This window comes from Hoplias malabaricus, chromosome 17, assembly GCF_029633855.1.
Source record: "Hoplias malabaricus isolate fHopMal1 chromosome 17, fHopMal1.hap1, whole genome shotgun sequence".
Lineage (NCBI taxonomy): Eukaryota > Metazoa > Chordata > Actinopteri > Characiformes > Erythrinidae > Hoplias > Hoplias malabaricus.
Genome location: NC_089816.1, coordinates 1,959,540 through 1,977,456, shown reverse-complemented (window position 1 = coordinate 1,977,456; position 17,917 = coordinate 1,959,540). Strand labels below are relative to the sequence as shown.

Below are 17,917 nucleotides of genomic sequence, written 5' to 3'. Positions count from 1 at the left end.
AAAGTGTACATTAATGCCCATGCACATTTAAGAAGACATATTTTCTCCTGCAAATGAACCATTTTTAAGATTAAGAAAGATTGAGAAAGATATATATTTTGAAAACATTGTCATATTGTGTCATTTACTACAGCTCACCACACAAGCCAGATGGGAAAGGGGGTAGCCACATTATTTGGCTCCTAGCAAGCACCACCCCCACCCCCACCTTCGGAAAGACTTCGTGCAGTGTAATTTTTATTTTTTTTCACGTGTCTTAGTATAATAGCATTGTTTCTGTATAATTGGGATTTAAAGGGGTAACATTTTCCCATGTGTTCATCCATTTATGGTGAGAGCCCAGTGTTTTGGGTTCTTTCAGTATTTTGGCCAAAACTCTGTGGCACTGAAAGTTTGAGTGTCAAAAATGGATGAAATTGAAATAACCCCAATTTATTGTATTCCTTGACTCCATGTTGTATTCAGTGTGACAAACAAATTCCAGTGAGATTTTAAATTCTGGGGGAAAAAAAGAAAAAAGAAATAAACAATATACAGAAGGTGGAGTCATCAGGGGCCCTGAAAAATTCTTTTTTTAAAAAAGGAATGTCTCGCTCCTCTTAAGGAAAATGTGGCAGGAAACAAACTAATCCAGAGCTTGCATAAGTAGTGGAAACTTGGCGCGTGGACAGAGTTCCACATGTCCAAATATAAATGGAACCACAGGCAAAACAGAGTTAAAGCAGCTCCAGGTTCAGAATCAGCAAAGAAATGGTAACCCTAGACCACCTGCTGCTCAGAAAGAGACACACAGAAAGACGGACAGACAGAGAAAGAATGAGGGGAAATAGGAAGAGCAGAGAGAAAGAGATGGGGAGGGGGGGGTATTTTGGGTTCTGTGAATAACTGAAATCTCTGATGTAATACGTTATAGTTAAACAAAATAAGAGGTTAAAAGAAATTGTTGACCTGATGATATTTGGCAGGCCCTTAAGAAATTAAAGAAACGTGCCTGCATTTCTTATACAACGTAATCAAAACAACATATATAAATATATTTGACAAAAGTTTTCCATATATTTAAGGTAAAAGTACATTTAAAAACAGCTGCAAGTGCATTATCTGTAAACAAAACCTTTTCCTCGTCATATTCATTCCTTTGTGGGTTCTGCCAGAGTGCAAGTCTGTATTTTTTTCACTATTTGGAGCAACCAATAATTTGAGGGTTTATAATTCCTCTGAGGGTTATTCTGCAAATAAATTACATAAATGTAGGACACTTTCCATATATACAATATATGTATTAAAAGTACAAGCAACCAGTATGTTCTACAGACATGAAATCACCTATAAAAATATTTTTGTGCTATTGGATTCAACTGTATATATTTTTAATATAGTTTCACTTCTTCACTTAAAATTCTTCTTCACTCTCAGTTTTTTAGTAGTTTATTTATTTGTTTGTTTGTTGCTGAATGAACAAATAATCCACATTCCCTCTGAAAAATAATTGTCATTATACTGAACTCCAAATTACTACCTGCTATAATAATGAAATCAGTAGTTTTACAAAAGAATCTGACTCACATCTTTGCAGAGAGCCTGCTGGCTGCTGGACTGAGGAAAAGTCTCCATGATCTTCAGCTTCAAGATGATGAGAAGAGCAGTGGAGAGGTGAACTTCATTCCTCTGGTGATTCAGAAGAGTGCTAGAGAAAGAGGGAGGACTTTTTTTTTGGCTTTTTCTTCTAAGGGAATAGAATTACTCCAGCTCCTGTGAGTCTCTGTATTTAAAGCAGATGGGTGTCTTTCATGAATTGATATAGGAGCCAAAGTAGAGGCAAACTGATAAACATTTCTTCAAAATTATGTTCAATGTTATTTCACATAGTATTTTATTTTGCAACTCATTCACATTGGCGCACATGCAGATATTTGAATACCAGTCTGTTGTAGTATGGTTGTATACTATGTCCAAATGTATAGGGAAAGGCCTTATAATAAGCTACTTTATATGCACACCCAAATTAAATTAATTGGCAACAGGCAAGTGACATGATTGAGTTTAAAATAGAGAATTTTTTAAAAAATAATTTAACAAAAAACTACAGGCAAGACTGAGAAACCATTTCAGTTTCAACACTACAGCAATTAGTTTCCAGTTCCCAGAGTGTTGTTATGAGATGTTATGGAACAGAGTAGTAAACATAACCATGTCCCCACATTTTGGAATATGTTGCAGGTATCCAATGCAATGTGGGCAAATTCATTCATTCATTATCTGTATCCAGTTCAGGGGTTCATTTCCCAAAAGCATAGTTGGAACGATGCAGTTGTGATGCAAGTGTTTCTCAAAACAGTCATTGGAACTATCGAGGTAACTACGTTGGTAATTTGCACAGTCCGAACCATCGTTAAACGACACATGTTTCTCAAAGTTCCACCGAATGTTTGCAACACTGTTAAGTTGTGTAGTTGGAACTACAGCTGTGGTTACAAGCTTAGTTCCTGGTGACTACGTCATCAATGACAGAAGACACAGTAGAATTAGGGTACTGTATAGTGTGTGTGTGTGTGTGTGTGTGTATGTATGTATATATAAATAAAATAATGTTTACCTAAGATTTAATACAGAAGTGAGGGCAGTTTTACATTTTTAAATAAAAACAATACAGCCTATACATAAATTAAATGTTCGTTTATTCATTATCTGTAACCCTTATCCAGTTCAGGGTCGCGGTGGGTCCAGAGCCTACCTGGAATCATTGGGCGCAAGGCAGGAACACACCCTGGAGGGGGCGCCAGTCCTTCACAGGGCAACACTCACACACTCACACCTACGGACACTTTTGAGTCACCAATCCACCTACCAACGTGTGTTTTTGGACTGTGGGAGGAAACAGGAGCAACCCCACGCGGACATGGGGAGAACACAGGGGACAGCCAAACCCTGGGGGAGAAATGGTTCTCTGTAGAACCCTAAACACTTGAAAAACCTTAGTAAGATTAAAGGTTTCTTTGCATCATGAAAGTGTTTTTCAGACTGATGGAGAATGTGCTGTAGATGGCTCTATATAGCAACATTTAGAAAAGGGTTTTCTACGGAACAAAAAAGGGTTCTTCTAATACCATGATTTCAAACTTGTAACAATAAAGGAACCATTTATGGTGCTGTACAGAAGCGTTTTCTACAAGGTGCTCTATAGAACCATCTATAGCACATTTTACTTCAATCTGAAGAACACTTTCATGATGCAAAGGAACCTTTAATCATGCAAAGGTTCTTCAAAGTGTTCTATATAGAACTGTTTTCTTTACTAAAGAACCCTTGTAGAACCATTTTTTAAGTGTGAGATTAGGGCATAAACATATAGCAGTTGTTTTCTCACAGATTTCCCACCTGCTCTAAACTGTTTAATTACTACAGATAAAAAAAAGTTCAAACAAAGGATGAAAAAAAGACAGTACAACTGGCACTTTAACTGTACCATTTACGTGTGTGTGTGTGTGTAAAAAGATGCTACCATGTTATATACTACATATATGTATAAATCAGAAGAGGCAACATAGAATACTTTACAGTACTCTAATGAATCACTGAGAGCTTCAGCTGCTGTTATAAAACAATACAACGAACGCTCTCGGGCCTTGAACCCACCTCTCTGTGCGACACAGAAATGCATGGTTTTCACATGTAGCCCACTGCGCCACTGAGGACTTAATATCTATTTTTTATAATGATAAATACACATATATTTTTTTGTTACAAAATAATCTTTCTATTATCACTTATTTCTTTTCTTTTATTTAAAAATATGCATTTATTTTTAATTCAAGTAATTATATTTGCTGCTGATTGTATATGATTACAATGAGTAACTGTGGTCACAACTCACAACATATTTTTGCATAAGTTTACAAAATGTGTGAGTTTTTGCAAGTTTCCCGCTGTGAAAGCCAGACCAAACACGTCTGGAACCATCGTAGTACGGACTACAGTGATTTAAACCAACATGGTTCAAACTACTGTGGTACTAACAAAATATGACAGTTTTGGGAAACGGTCGGACTTCAGATTTTGGTTAGTTTAATGATGCATCCTACCACATTAGCTCAATGCTAGCTCCGTTATTGTACGGGAAACGCACCCCTGGGTCGCAGTGGGTCCAGAGCCTACCCAGAATCATTGGGCGCAAGGCAGGAATACACCCTGGAGGGGGCGTCAGTCCTTCACAGGGTGACACAAACACATTAACTCACACTCACTATCAATGTGTGTTTTTCCTGTGGGAGGAAACTGGAGTGGACATGGGCAGAACACACCAAACTCCTCAAAGACAGTCTTCTGGAGTGGGACTTGAACCTACAACCTGGAGCTGTTTGACTGCAACACTACCTGCTGTGCCACCCTGCCGTATGGGCAAATATTTTTTCAATAAACAATAAATTTTCTAAAGCTTTCTAAATGTTTAAAATATTGGATCTTTCAATTACATATAGGGTTTAAATGATTTAGACATTTTCACATTTTGTTTTTTCATTTACATATTCATCACCGTTCCATCTTGAGCAGTATTTATGTATACTGTAAACTGAAAAGCATATAATGAAATGCAATGCGTAGAAGCTGCCAAACACAAATCCAAGTTCAACATGCCCATTTCCAAGCATCTGTGAGAGGGAAAGTGTGGTCTCTTTAGAGATAGAGCTTGGGACGGGTTTGAGTGATGTTTGTGATCTAGAACGAATCATTTAACATGAGTACCTGACCTCATAAAATGTTGGTTAGCTGCCATCAAATCCCACCACCAAATTCCAACAACTCGGTTAAAGCTACCCCTGATGATTAGAAGCTGAAAATGAGGCACATGCACCTGACTAATATTTAATTTCAGAAGAAGTAACCATGTTTATTTAAGGAGATTGTAACTTCAGCCTACTGCAGATAGTGTAGTATTGTATCGCAATGTATTTCTACAGTATCTGTAAATTATTAGGCATTTTCTCAATATATCGACTTAGTATCTTGATTAGAAAGTTCCTTTTTTATATTTCTTGTTGCAGAAAGGGGCTTTCATAACTTACTGAATTTTTCAGAATCTGAAGTTTGTCAGAAAGAACACACCTCATAGCATGACTCACTACTCTCCTATATGATGAGTTTTTCATCTCTCCATCTTCTCCATGACTCCACTGCTCCACTTTTCTGTATCTCCAGCTCACAGCATGTCCTTCTACTTCAAAATAAAAGCCTCCTGCTTCTCTTTCACACTGCCACAGTTTTGCATTCATTCCTCAAACCTGAAGTGATTCGTGAAGTCCTACTCCATGCTCTCAGACAAAAAAAACGAGGACCTTGTTTTGCTTTCTGTGTTTAAATTATACACTTGTTGCTTTTGTGCTGTTTTTGCTTTTCTTTTCTGTTTGCTTTGAGGATGTCATGTTGATGCAAATCCATTTATACTTAAAAATGTGTTGCATTTATACTGAAATATATAATAAATATATGCTCAAATATGCAATGTACATTTGCTGAAATAGCAGCTGACTAAATTGTCGGGCACCATGTTTCTCACCAAGAATAAATTAGGAACAGTTTCACAGCTAGTGATGGGATTTCCAAATGTGATAAACATGGTGAGAAATTCAGAAATCAAAACAATTAATGGGGTCACGTTATTTCAGAAAAAAAATTCCAAAATGAAGCTGACTGAGTGTTGTGATGGTAACTGGGCAACTGAAAACAAACATTAACACGTTACTGTAGCTGTTCAATTATACATTGCACCATTCATGACAAGAGAATTTCTAAATCTATAACGGCTTATTTAAATTCCACAATGGAAAGTTTTATAACAACTGGTGCTTGTTGGAACAAGCCTTAGATGTATATGGAAGATTATGTCAGTTCTCATGAAAGCCTTATGACCAATGAGTATAATTAAATGTTAATGGATATTTTAAGTTGCTCGTCTATAAAAGCTTAGTTAGATGAACTTCAGTAGCTATAACACTTTCTAGCGTAAAACTGGAATAAAACATTTATGAATGTAATATAGTTGTGCTACCATCAGTGCGACACACTAACACACTGCCACCAAGTTAGTATCACTGCAGTGATGAGAATGTCCATCACCTAGATCATACCTTCTCTGTGGGGGTTCAGACCACTGAGGAGCAGGGGGAAATGGGGTTAAGTATGTATGCAGTGTAACAGATGACTGCAGTCTCAAACTGCAGCACTACAAAAGGCCCTGTATGGTCAATAAAACTGATTAAATAAACAGTGAGTGTAGATATGAGGTAGGAGTTGTTAATCGTTCTGTGTATATTTAAGACTGAGTATTCAATATTCAAAAAAGTAAAAAACAATAGACATTTTTTCCATTTGAACATTAAGTATCTTGTCTTTGTAGCATATTCAGTTGAATATAGGTTGAAAAGTATTTGCAAATCATCGTATTTTGTTATAATTTATTTTTTATACAACATCCAGACTTCACTGGTATTGGGGTTATAATATCATAGCTCTGTAGGTGCAGGTGACCCTTTTTAAATTTTTTTTATAAATTTGTGTGTACCTTTTTAGAAAGGTAACGCTCTGATCAATTTACTTGGTAAATTTACCTAGAACAAGTGAGAGAAGATAAAATAATCATTTATGAGTCAATTCAAAAATGTTACAGCAGCAAAAGGACAGCAAAGTACTAAAAAGAGGTAACAAAAGAAAATATTAGTTATTACTATAAACATAGATATAAAAATATAATAGCATAAGTATATAAAAATAAGAATGATCTGGAATGAAATATTTATTGATTTGTTAAATGAAACAAGCAAACATCTAGAAATGGGTAGAAACAAAAATATTACACACGTTGACTTTTTTTTTGCAGATAAGATGTTTCCTTTAGGTTTATTCCTTAAGCTCTTTCACTCTTGCTTTCTTTTTCTGTCTGGCTCTCTCTTTCTCTCTCTCACACACACACACACACAAGAATAAACATTATGCTTTTCTTTCATTCTTATGTAAACTGGGGCCTATTTGCACATAGAAAGGCCTTGTTCTCTTGAGTCTCTCTTGTCTAAGACAATAACCTCCTCTCGGAGAGTTCTCTCTTCTTTTGCCAAGGTTTCTGCCAAGCTGTCAAGGATGAGTGCAAGAGTAGAAGACACCCACATAGTGCACTCCTTTGGCAGAAAAAAAAGTATCCATCCATCTCCAGGGGACAGCTCTTTTTGTTTTACCTGGTTTTGAACACAAGAAAAAACAAACAAACATGGATAACAAGAAGGCAACATTTTAGTCCAAGAAGGAGGTTAAAGTGCATTGTTTATTCAACATCAGCAATGAGGCCAGGGCCTTTATGTCAAGAGTTAATTCACCAATGTGAATTCTGCTTTGCTTTAATACAAACAAACAAATACATAAATACATAAGGGAAAAAAAAGCCTGTAAATTTACAGCAAAAAACTTGTTGCTCCTTCAGCACAACACTCTTTATTTGCATTAAGGCTGCTATGAAACAAAGAATCGAAATCCATATCTACAAGTAAGTAAATATTATTATATTTTTCTTTTTTTTTGGTAAGACTTAAGAATCCAGTATTCATAATGCATTTATAAATCATTTTGTTTTTGAGTTAACATACCAAACACTGTATAAATGGTTCTATACTTAAGACTTCAATATTTTATGACATTCAAAAGGTAGGTCCATAACATAAGTTTGCTATATCTTCTGATATAAAACAAAGTAAACAGTATACCACAACCAGTGTGTGATGATGTACAGCACCTTTGACACATCACCAAAAGAAACCATTATATGTATTTACCTGTACTTACTCACCTGCAGATGGGTCATGTGAGAGGGAGAAGAGTACTATCTCTTGATGCTGAATTTTACTTACCTGGTTGAATCCTTTCTCCATAGAGGGAAGGGGGAATTAGCACCTAGAAGAAGGAAAATATATTAACAATATATTAATAAATATTCATTCATTCATTATCTGTAGCCCTTATCCAGTTTAGGGTCGCGGTGGGTCCAGAGCCTACCTGGAATCATTGGGTGCAAGGCAGGAACACACCCTGGAGGGGGCTTAATAAATATTGATATTATTAGTAAATGTAAAATGTGCCATGGCCGTAAATGAATCTTGGGAATGTTGTTAGTTCATTGTTATTTTTATTGCTTATGAAACTTGGGTATCCAAGATACAATAACTTTTACCTTTTTAGGTAATGGTATATTCAAGGGGGCGGGGCTACCTATCTATATATATATATATATATATATATATATATGGAAAAAGAGGGAGAACACTCTGCTAGACCGTATCGAGAGAACACAACATGTGTATAATAAGACTCAAATGACTTTGTCGCCATTATATCTTTTTGTCTCTGCTAATAGAGTTTTGTTAATTTTCTGTAATCATGGAGTGCACTTGTATATATTGTAAATCGTGATGTAGAGTCTGGTGTGAAAATAAAGGTGGAAGGGAACCAAAAGTCAAACCCCTCAGTGTTATCTCGAGTCGACCCTACATCGTCTCAGGCCTCTCGCCCGACTCTACCCATAGAGAACACCTCCCACCATTACACTTTGCTATGGTTGAGAGGTAAGCTTTATCACACAGTGACAGTATGAGCTGAAGCATGGTTATAAATGGGGGATCAAAATACAGTACCCTACAAACTAAGGTTTTGGTAGCACGTCTGTGGTTATAAGACTACATCAGATCTACATGAGCAATTCATGACAACAGGAATATACCTACAAAAGCATCTATTAAAGCTTATTTCAAGTCTAAAGGAGTTATATAGCCTTATGAACATTGGACTACAGTGAAGTGTTACCAAAATCTTTTGGCCACTCTCACTGATAAAATAAATTCATTACATTATGAGAAAAAGAAAAAAGACAAGCCATTGCAAGATGATGAAAAATCACAGGACAGAAAAATAAATTTCCTCAAAGCACAACAAAGTTTTCTAAACCCCTCAATCAACTAGCAAGGTTTGAATCGCATAGGTGCAGTCCTCAAAGTCTTTTAATTTTATTAGATTTCTCAGACGAAGGGAAAGCGAGTCAATAAATGTTTGAGGGGTAGCGCTGCTTTGGCCTCAGAGGAGCCTCTTTGAACTGAGAGCAAATAAATAGAAGCGAGGATTACAGCCTTGCAAATCTCTCAAAGTTCCTGTGCTCATCTTCTCGTCTTCAGCTCGAGGGGAGAAAGCCACTTGCTCTGGGATTTTCTCAATTTCTTGCATGGGGAGACAGGTGTATTTACTCTGGTAATTGTATTCCTGGCCCAATGCAAAATGTGATTAAATATTAATAATAGTACGCACAGTTCCAGAAAATTGAAGCAGATGTGAGGAATGATCTAGAAATGCTCAGATTTGCAACTTTCTTTCATAACTTTTGGGACAAAAGCAAAGGAGAAGAATCCTCCTGAAATATTAAAGACTTGCACCTATTCAGCACAATCGCCAGATATATTTCACAGGCATACACTTTGGAAATCCTAACTGTAACACTTTCTATGAATAGTATGTCTATAACGCTCCATAACATGTCACAATGCAGTTATAATGTCTACACAACACATTTATAATATGCACTGGGCATTATAAACAGAGCTGTAAATATATTATAACCATGCTTTTACTGCAGTAATATAATGCATTCTAAATAAATGTTTTAATTAATTACAATATATGATTACATGATTAGAAATATTAAAACTGGAGTTCTACCTTTAGCCCTTTTTCTATTGCCATTTAAATATCTTATGTTGTCCTTTGTCACAGTCAAAGAATTTTATTTCTTAACAGAATATTTGATTTACTGTTATCTATTCTTATTTTTTATTTTTCCAGGGGTTCAGACCCCTTAATTGACAGGTAACGGGGGTTGTGTGGTGTTAGGAACAGTGCTGTTCTCCTCCTCCAATCCATTCCATGGCTGAGACACACTTGAGCAATGTATCTACACTCCAACTAATTCGCAGGTGTTGGGGTTGGCTGCTGTGTGTGCTAATTGCCCCTTGTGCACTAGTGTGTGTGTGTATTAAGTACCACAGATGAGTTAAATATGAAAGTACAATGTGCAATAAAAGGATGCATGTTTATGTACACGTAACTTGAATAATAATAAAAAGCCCAGAAAAAAGTCTAAATTTACAGCAAATTGCACCACTTAAATTACAGTATTATTTTGTATTTTTTTGCTGTGAATTCTGAAAACTCACAACCATTCACTTAAACAGTAAGCTTCTATCTTTCATGGAAATTGTGTGAAATTGGGTAAATGGTGCTGGAGATGGAACTGGATCTCAGTGTTTGATAGAAGCCACTGGTGGCACTTACTTTGATTGCAATGTTATAGTATGACAATAAAACTCTGTAAAATACTGTACAGTCAAATAATGTGTATTAACAATGGTCCCAAAAAACTGTCACTAGGGTGGAACCTTTTGCTGTGGTGGTACCCTCAAGGGTACATATTCTGTATCTTTAGGGAACTTATGCTTTTGTTTATTAATTGTAGATTTTTGTTGTATCTATTTCATATGCCCCATTTCATCTCCCAGACATCAGTATCATGTTCTTTTATTTTAAACAGTTCTATACTGAAAGCTTTCAAATATTCAACACCTTTTGAGATCAGAATTTAATGTACCATTGGAGACCACAACTGGACTTTCAACCCCCTGCTGCATATTTAAATGTGCATTTACACTGTTTGTACCTTTAGTGACAATATTGGACCTCTGTACCTTTTTTTTCCTGGGAGTGTATTTTACTGGTAGCTGAGCTGCCAGCAAATCACAGTGATTTATTCAGGATTTTTTAGTGTAAGGAATGATCTACAAGTGCCAATATCTGAAATTTACATAACAAGATTTCTGCTTTAATATTAAAACTTTAACAAAGTCCTCTTTTCAGCAAAATCTGAGCTCTCTGTGTATTCCCAGTAACAAGTTCTAATAATATCATATCTCAAAGATTATATATTGTCTTATAATGCATTCATAAGGCATGACTATACATATTTATAAATTTGCATTACATGATTTTTATATTTTGAAATAACGTTTAAAAAATGTTTATAATGCATTAACTTATTGCACTATAATAATGCCCATCTGATATTATTACTCAACTATACGAATTTCTGTGGCATTTTTTATAAATGCCTCATTTTGGGCTCACAAACATTTCACGTTACTAAAGTTGGGGTATAGGTTATGAACATTATTTATTATGCATTATGTTAACAATTTGTTTATAGATTAATAGAAATATTTTATCCTTAGAAACAAGTGTCACCCTCTTAACTTTAAAATCTTTACCTGGGCTTTGAATTTATTATAATTTCCTCCACACTTTATGAAAATCAGTGTTCCTCACAGCCAACTTCGAACAGGCGTTAATCAAATTGTTCCCTAAATCTTTTTAATTCAGGCATTAGCGGCATTTTTATCTGAGGAGTATTAACTTTTACTGCACGTAACCTTCATTTAATTTCATCCGAGGACAGGTAGATGGTCATTTAGTCTTTTTAATTAGACATCTAGTTCCTAATACAATAATGGCTTTATGGAATTTTATTACTCCTCTCCCTTGTCTTGACTTGTTTAATGTCCAGGGCAACAGAAAAGAAAGCATGTGACTGGAAATTTTACAACCCTTTTAAAATGGAGTTTAAAGGCTTCAGTTATAAATGAATCGATCAGTAAATCTATTGTGTAATGCATGAAAGTGAAGTTGGGCTTAAGGAGCAGAACTCAAAACATTTTATACCTTAATCGTGTGGAAAGCAACAAATTTGCTTTTGTATTTCCAATTATTTACATATTCCGTGGCATGTTGGTGTAAAAGGTAATGTCTCTGTCACACAGCATCATGTTACTCCCAACACTGCTTTAGTTCACGTGGTGTGTTCTCCCATTGTCTGCTTGGGTTGTCCAACAACACAAGGTGGTAAATGGATTGGCTCTTCAAAATTGTCCATAGGTGTGACTGAATGTGTGAATGTGTGATGTTATGTGATGGCTTGGTGCCCTGTCTAGGGCTTGTTCCTGTCTTACGCCTAATGATTCTAGGTAGGCTCCAGACACACTGCACCTCTGAACAGGATTAAGGGATTACAGAAAATTAATGAATGCATAAGAAGTAACAGGAGGGCCCCACTAGTAGTAAGTAAAGGCACAACATTCATTTTCAAAAGAAAACAAAGCTCATCGCCTGCTGTTAACATAGCATATCATTTAAAACCAGTGGTGGCCAAACCATGTACACAAACTATGTACTTGAGTGAAAGTACAGATACACAAGGTAAAATATTACTCCAGTAAACATTGAAGTCCTTGTTATAGATCTCCACTTGAGTAAAAGTACAAAAATATTTACCTTCAAATGTACTTAAGTACTGATGGTAAAATAACCTGTATTATGGCTCTAATATCCTATTATACTTTTTGCAACAAGACTCACTTAACACGTTGTAGGTGAAAAAACTCTGTGGTTTGTCTGCAGTCGACTGCAGGTGGTGACTGCATTGGTCTGCACCTGCAGTGATTGTGATTGTCGACTGTGATTGGTCTGCAGTCGGATAAACATGGTTCAAGTTGCTCAAATCAAGAAGTCCAGAAATATAAACTCCTCTGTACTACACTTCCTAAATAGTGCACTTTAAAGATTCGTAAATCCTAATGCCACTACACCACTACACTGTGTACCACATAGGGTTGAAGAAGATGTTTAAATACAACCCTAGTGGTTTGGATGTGTAACTGCAGAGCGACACAGACCCCAACATACAAGTACAAACATTCCCAATGGCATAGGACACTTGTGCATAACAGTTTTTTACTCATTTAAGAACATTTAAATCATTTAAATTCTTCCTATTATAGGTCAATGAAGCATCACAATGATTTTGAAGCTGTAATTTTAAGGTAAAAATATTACCTGTGTTCATTTAAGATCTCTGTTGTGTCTACATAGTTGCAGAGTATAGTTTGAGTGATTTTTGTCATTCTGAGACACCTGTTTTTAAACAGGCTGCTGTTTTTTTTGTCTGATAATACTTTTTGTCTTTTGGACTTATGTCTCGTTACTGATTTTTGGGTTTTGGAATATTTCTTCTGGTTTTGACCTTGCTTCACATATTGTGTTCAATAAATCTCCAACTGACCCTTGCCTGCCGTGAGTGATATGGGACATATACAGATCCATAAAGTGTGTATATGAATGAACAGTAGTTACTGATGACTCAAATACAGCCAAATACTAAATGGTACGAATCATTGTGTTAATTCATAATGGTTCTAACTGAACATGATTACTTACAGTCTAAAATTTGCAAAACAAACCTGTCTTTGGTATTATTGGTTTTAGGCAGAGAAACATTTTCACTTGTTTTAGCACAGCTACTGTGTTTGTCCGTCTCCTAGCAACAGACCGCTGCGTGTCAGGTGGAGACACGTTGTTTTATTCACACATAAAGCAAAAAGTAACGGCACGTTTTCAAAGGATAGTGGAGTAAAAAGTAAGATATTTGACTTCGAAATGTAGCGGAGTAAAAATAAAACATAGCCGAAATGGATATTCTTGACTAAAATACATATACATGAAAAAAGTACTTAAATACAGTAATGAATTACATTTACTCTGTTACTGTCCACCACTGCTTAAAACAGACGAGTGCTTTAAACGTATGAGTTTTGTATTCAGGAAGAAAAAAAAAAGGATGATGTTCAGTATGTTCGTCATGGCTGCAGGGAGGACAAGGCGGCGAATGTATATGCAAAGAGTATTTATTTAACAGAATCAAAACCAAAAACAAGTTGTAAACCTGTAAACCTGTGTAGACGCACATGAAACTCTGTCACAAAAAGCACATACATCTACACACAAGACCAGAAAAGGGAGCGCTGAAACCAAGGGGTATATATACAAGGGACACCTGAGAAGGATAAAAAGAGGGCTGGATCACAAAGGAGACAAAGGTGGGAACACTAATGACAAGGCGGGACTAGGGTGGAGACAAGGGAGGAGACAGGAACAAAACAAAAACAGAGCCATATGCTCCTTAGCACAAGACAACAATGGAACAACAAAGCAGGAACACATGAGACAGGGCAAAAGTTTGACATGGACCTATATTAAGCTTTAAAAACCAAGCATTGCATAAAAGGCAAAAATAAAAAATATTCTCTGTCCTGGCATCCAGGTGGTGGAATGACAGTAGACTCTCAAATGGTCTTTAAAAGCAGATTAAAGACCCATCTCTTATTAATCTTATTTAACTTATATTAATTTCTTATTAAGTGAGTACTAAGCATTTATAACAAATGTACTAAACTAAACGTATTTGCAAATATTCTGTACCTTATACTGTTAATCTTCTTTTAGAGTGAGAACACATAAGTAGTGTGTAGTGTAATATTTATTCAAAATTAAAAGTGATGTTGACAATTTATTCAAAATACATGTTTTATACAATTCTGAGGATGTTTTCTCACCTTTTGATGCTCTCAAGACTGATTGTGTTCTCAAAATCTGTTAAATGTGTTTATGAATGTGGCTAAATAAACAACAACAACAACAAAAATGGTATGCTAGGCTTATTCTCTCTGCTTACAGTAGAAAAAAGGCACCTGGAGTTGTTTTACACAAAGGAGAGAACTCCAAATGTTGAAAACCAAGATGAGGATGTTGCTGTATTCCTACTCCATAGGTGGGTAATATTGATTATTTGCGCTGTTTCCAGTTACTTAAGGTCAAAATGGCTAAATACATTAAAGTAAAAACACAACATTTAAACAACTCAAGTTATAAATGAGTTTCTGTGGAAATTCAAACAATGACTAAAACTTACAGACAAGTTACACTTCAGCCACATACAAACAACAGTCCTTTTTTTCCTCAAACATACCATTCCACCTTAAAAGAACACCTGAGCGTAAACAAACCAGAGAAAATATGGTTTCCCCACAGTAGTGGACATACCTTTTAATTCTTGATTCTTCTTTATAGGAGTTCGTTCTGGTCCTGTTCTGGCAGTGTCTAAGCTCAAGGATATTTTACACCCTCACTCTGGATAGGTGTGTCTGCTAAATGCCATAAATGTAAATGTAAAAAGGTTTTAAAACTCTATTTAATAACTGTATTTATGGATTTACTGTAAAAACCATCAACAGAAAATGTGTTTTTGTGAGTGTTTGTTCTTTTCCAAAACCTAATCCTGAGCCTAATATTCAATAGTTTCTATAGATTTTTCACAAACTGAATATGAATAGATAATCTACAGAGGAGTGTAGCGTGTGATCTGAATAAATTAAGAATCTATAACCTGATAAGAGATATAGGTAAAAAAAGTAAAAAAAAATAATTTTAAGAATTTATCCTTTAAATAATGTCATGCTCACAAGGTTCACATGAGAATGTTAAGTGTTTGCGTAAATGTTGTGGGGACACAGCTCAAGGGTAATGGAGAAATCAAAATGTCTGAGTTAAGTGACTTTGACTCTTAACTTGTCAGAGTTATTTTTTTAAACAGTGCTGTTTGCCTTTAGTGTGTGTCCAGTGTCCAGAGGTCAGTGTTAAGTGTCTGAGCGAATCATCAGCTCTGTGGGACTCTGTCCAGCAACTCCGGCATCAACCAAACGCTCCATGCTGCCCTTAGGCCACGCTCCAGATTTTTTACGTCAGCAGCACACACACCTTCAGCTCGTAAGTAGCTGTTTGACTTTCACAAGTCTCTCTCTTCATCAACACAAACAGACACTCTGCCAAGGTTGCTGTATCCTTGGACTGTGATCATGTCATTTATTCATGCAAATTATATCCGCTTTGCACCATCGCAATTCCCAAGGGCTCTCCACCTTCCTCTGCGTATATCTTCATCAAGACAGAACTAAAAAACAATAATTATTTCTCCGTTCGTCCCCCTGCTGTCGTGGAAAAGCACTTTGGCACCATACGTCTTTGGACATTTGGCAAAACACCATTTCGAAATTGCTCCTCTTGATGTTTATCTTCTGAAATTTATGAATAACCATTAACCTTTTGCAATCGACATATTAATAGGGTTTCAGCGTTTTCACCGCTTTTAAAACACTTGGACGTGAATCATGCCAAGGCACTATAAATTCAAAAAAGGCATTAATGACACATAAAAGCTCAAATCATTTTAAGCACTACAGAAAATAAGCCCACACAAACTGTATAAAGATAAAAACCCTTGCATGTACTCAGTATAAATGTTCTTTATCACCTTTCTTACCTATAAATTAGGTATGATCAAGGTAAATTATTGTCACTAAAGGTACAAAAAGTATAAATGCATCTTTAAGGGCCCAGCAGTGGTTTTAAAGTCCAGTTGTGTTCCCTAATGGTACATTACTTTCTCTTCTCCAGAAGAAGAGGTGAATATTTGTAATCTTTTATTATAGAACTGTCTAAAATAAAATAACATAATTCCTGTAGATGAAACTGGGAAATCAACACAAATTTATAATCTACAATTATAATAGAATATGATAGAATTAAGATCCTTAACTAAAAGTACAAATATATACCATTGAGTGTACTACCACAGTGACAGCAAAAGCTACTGCCAAAAAAAGCTTTTCTAAGAATGTCTGATTGTACATTACCTTATTAAAGTTTTTCTTTCAGAAATGTTCTTATTTAGAACTACCTCATGCAACTCTAAAGAATAATCTGCAGCAATTGCTGGTCCTGACCTTCCTGGGGCCTAAGCAAAATGCTCCTAAGCGGTCCTCCTACTTGACATGTGAGCCATGTAAACCATTTGCCATTGCTACACACTCACACCTGCACTCTCACTCCAATCCTTCATCCTTTTAAAACAGTTTGCTCCATCTGTTGGCCTAAAAATAAGTAGACATATGCAGAAAAGAACTGGGTATAAACAAACAATATTTGTGTTTCACTCTCACTTTTTGTCAGGCACAAAGTCACAGAACTCAACTCTGTAAGTGGTTGGCAAACAAACAAGACATAGACAGACCAAGAAATGCACTGCCCTACTACATTACTGAGACAGACACACTAGAGAGATGCACTGCATGCTAGCACATCAATTTAAAGTCACTGTTTGCTTACATCAAACTTAGAGAGGAGAGAAGAACCCAAATTTACCTGATTGCTGTTGCCACAGTACATGCCTATTGTGTTTTTTTTTTCCTTTTTTCGGCACCAGAAACATAGTTCTGCTTCACTGTAAGCACTGAAACCTGCTTTGACACAAGGGGGTGGTGGGGACCTTGTGTAATTTGTCTTTTGCTACTTGAGTAGTGAAAATGTAGTGCTCAGAACTGACTCCAGTTGAATTCATTCATATTACATATATAAGGTTTTAATGTAGACCTTTTTCCATACATTCACAAAACAGTGAATGAAGTTAAATAGTAGTTGCCAATATATTGGGTTTCGTAAAAACTTTATATTGGAAACACATTTTGTTTGTGATTTACTTTTAACTTGTTTTGTACACAATCTTTTTTCAAAATGCCATATATGAGTCATGTTTGATCTGAGTTTGAAAAGAGATCTGTGAACAATTTTATGGCATAAACACCCTTCTCATAAGTTCTTTACTAACTCAAGGGCAAAAATTGGCTTCATTCAATTTTAAAAAGGTTCTTCGCTGACACAAATCAGGTTCACAAAACGAACCTTGCACTTAAAATTGGTTCTTTTGTGGCACTACACAATGAACAGTTTCTTAACAAATGCAACATTTGTAATGTACCCTCAAAATATTAAACTGAGAACTGTGGTCCTCTTAAGAAATTTAAACACTCTTTTGTAAGGACGTTGGAGCTCATGTATAAAGAGTGATTTTATCCACTACACAATGCCAAACTCACAAGGTCCAAGCCATTTCAATATT

The 17,917-nt window shown here is 35.8% G+C and overlaps 1 protein-coding gene across 1 annotated transcript in view; it reads right to left on the bottom strand.

The window, feature by feature from the left end:
- Positions 1–1,672, bottom strand: part of tnmd (tenomodulin) — a 73,762-nt gene extending 72,090 nt beyond the window's left edge. The window contains exon 1 of the mRNA XM_066649847.1: positions 1,567–1,672. Coding sequence (XP_066505944.1) covers positions 1,567–1,614 — 48 coding nt within the window. The 5' untranslated portion in view covers positions 1,615–1,672. The remainder of the gene's footprint in view (positions 1–1,566) is intronic.
- Positions 1,673–17,917: the final 16,245 nt, after the last annotated feature.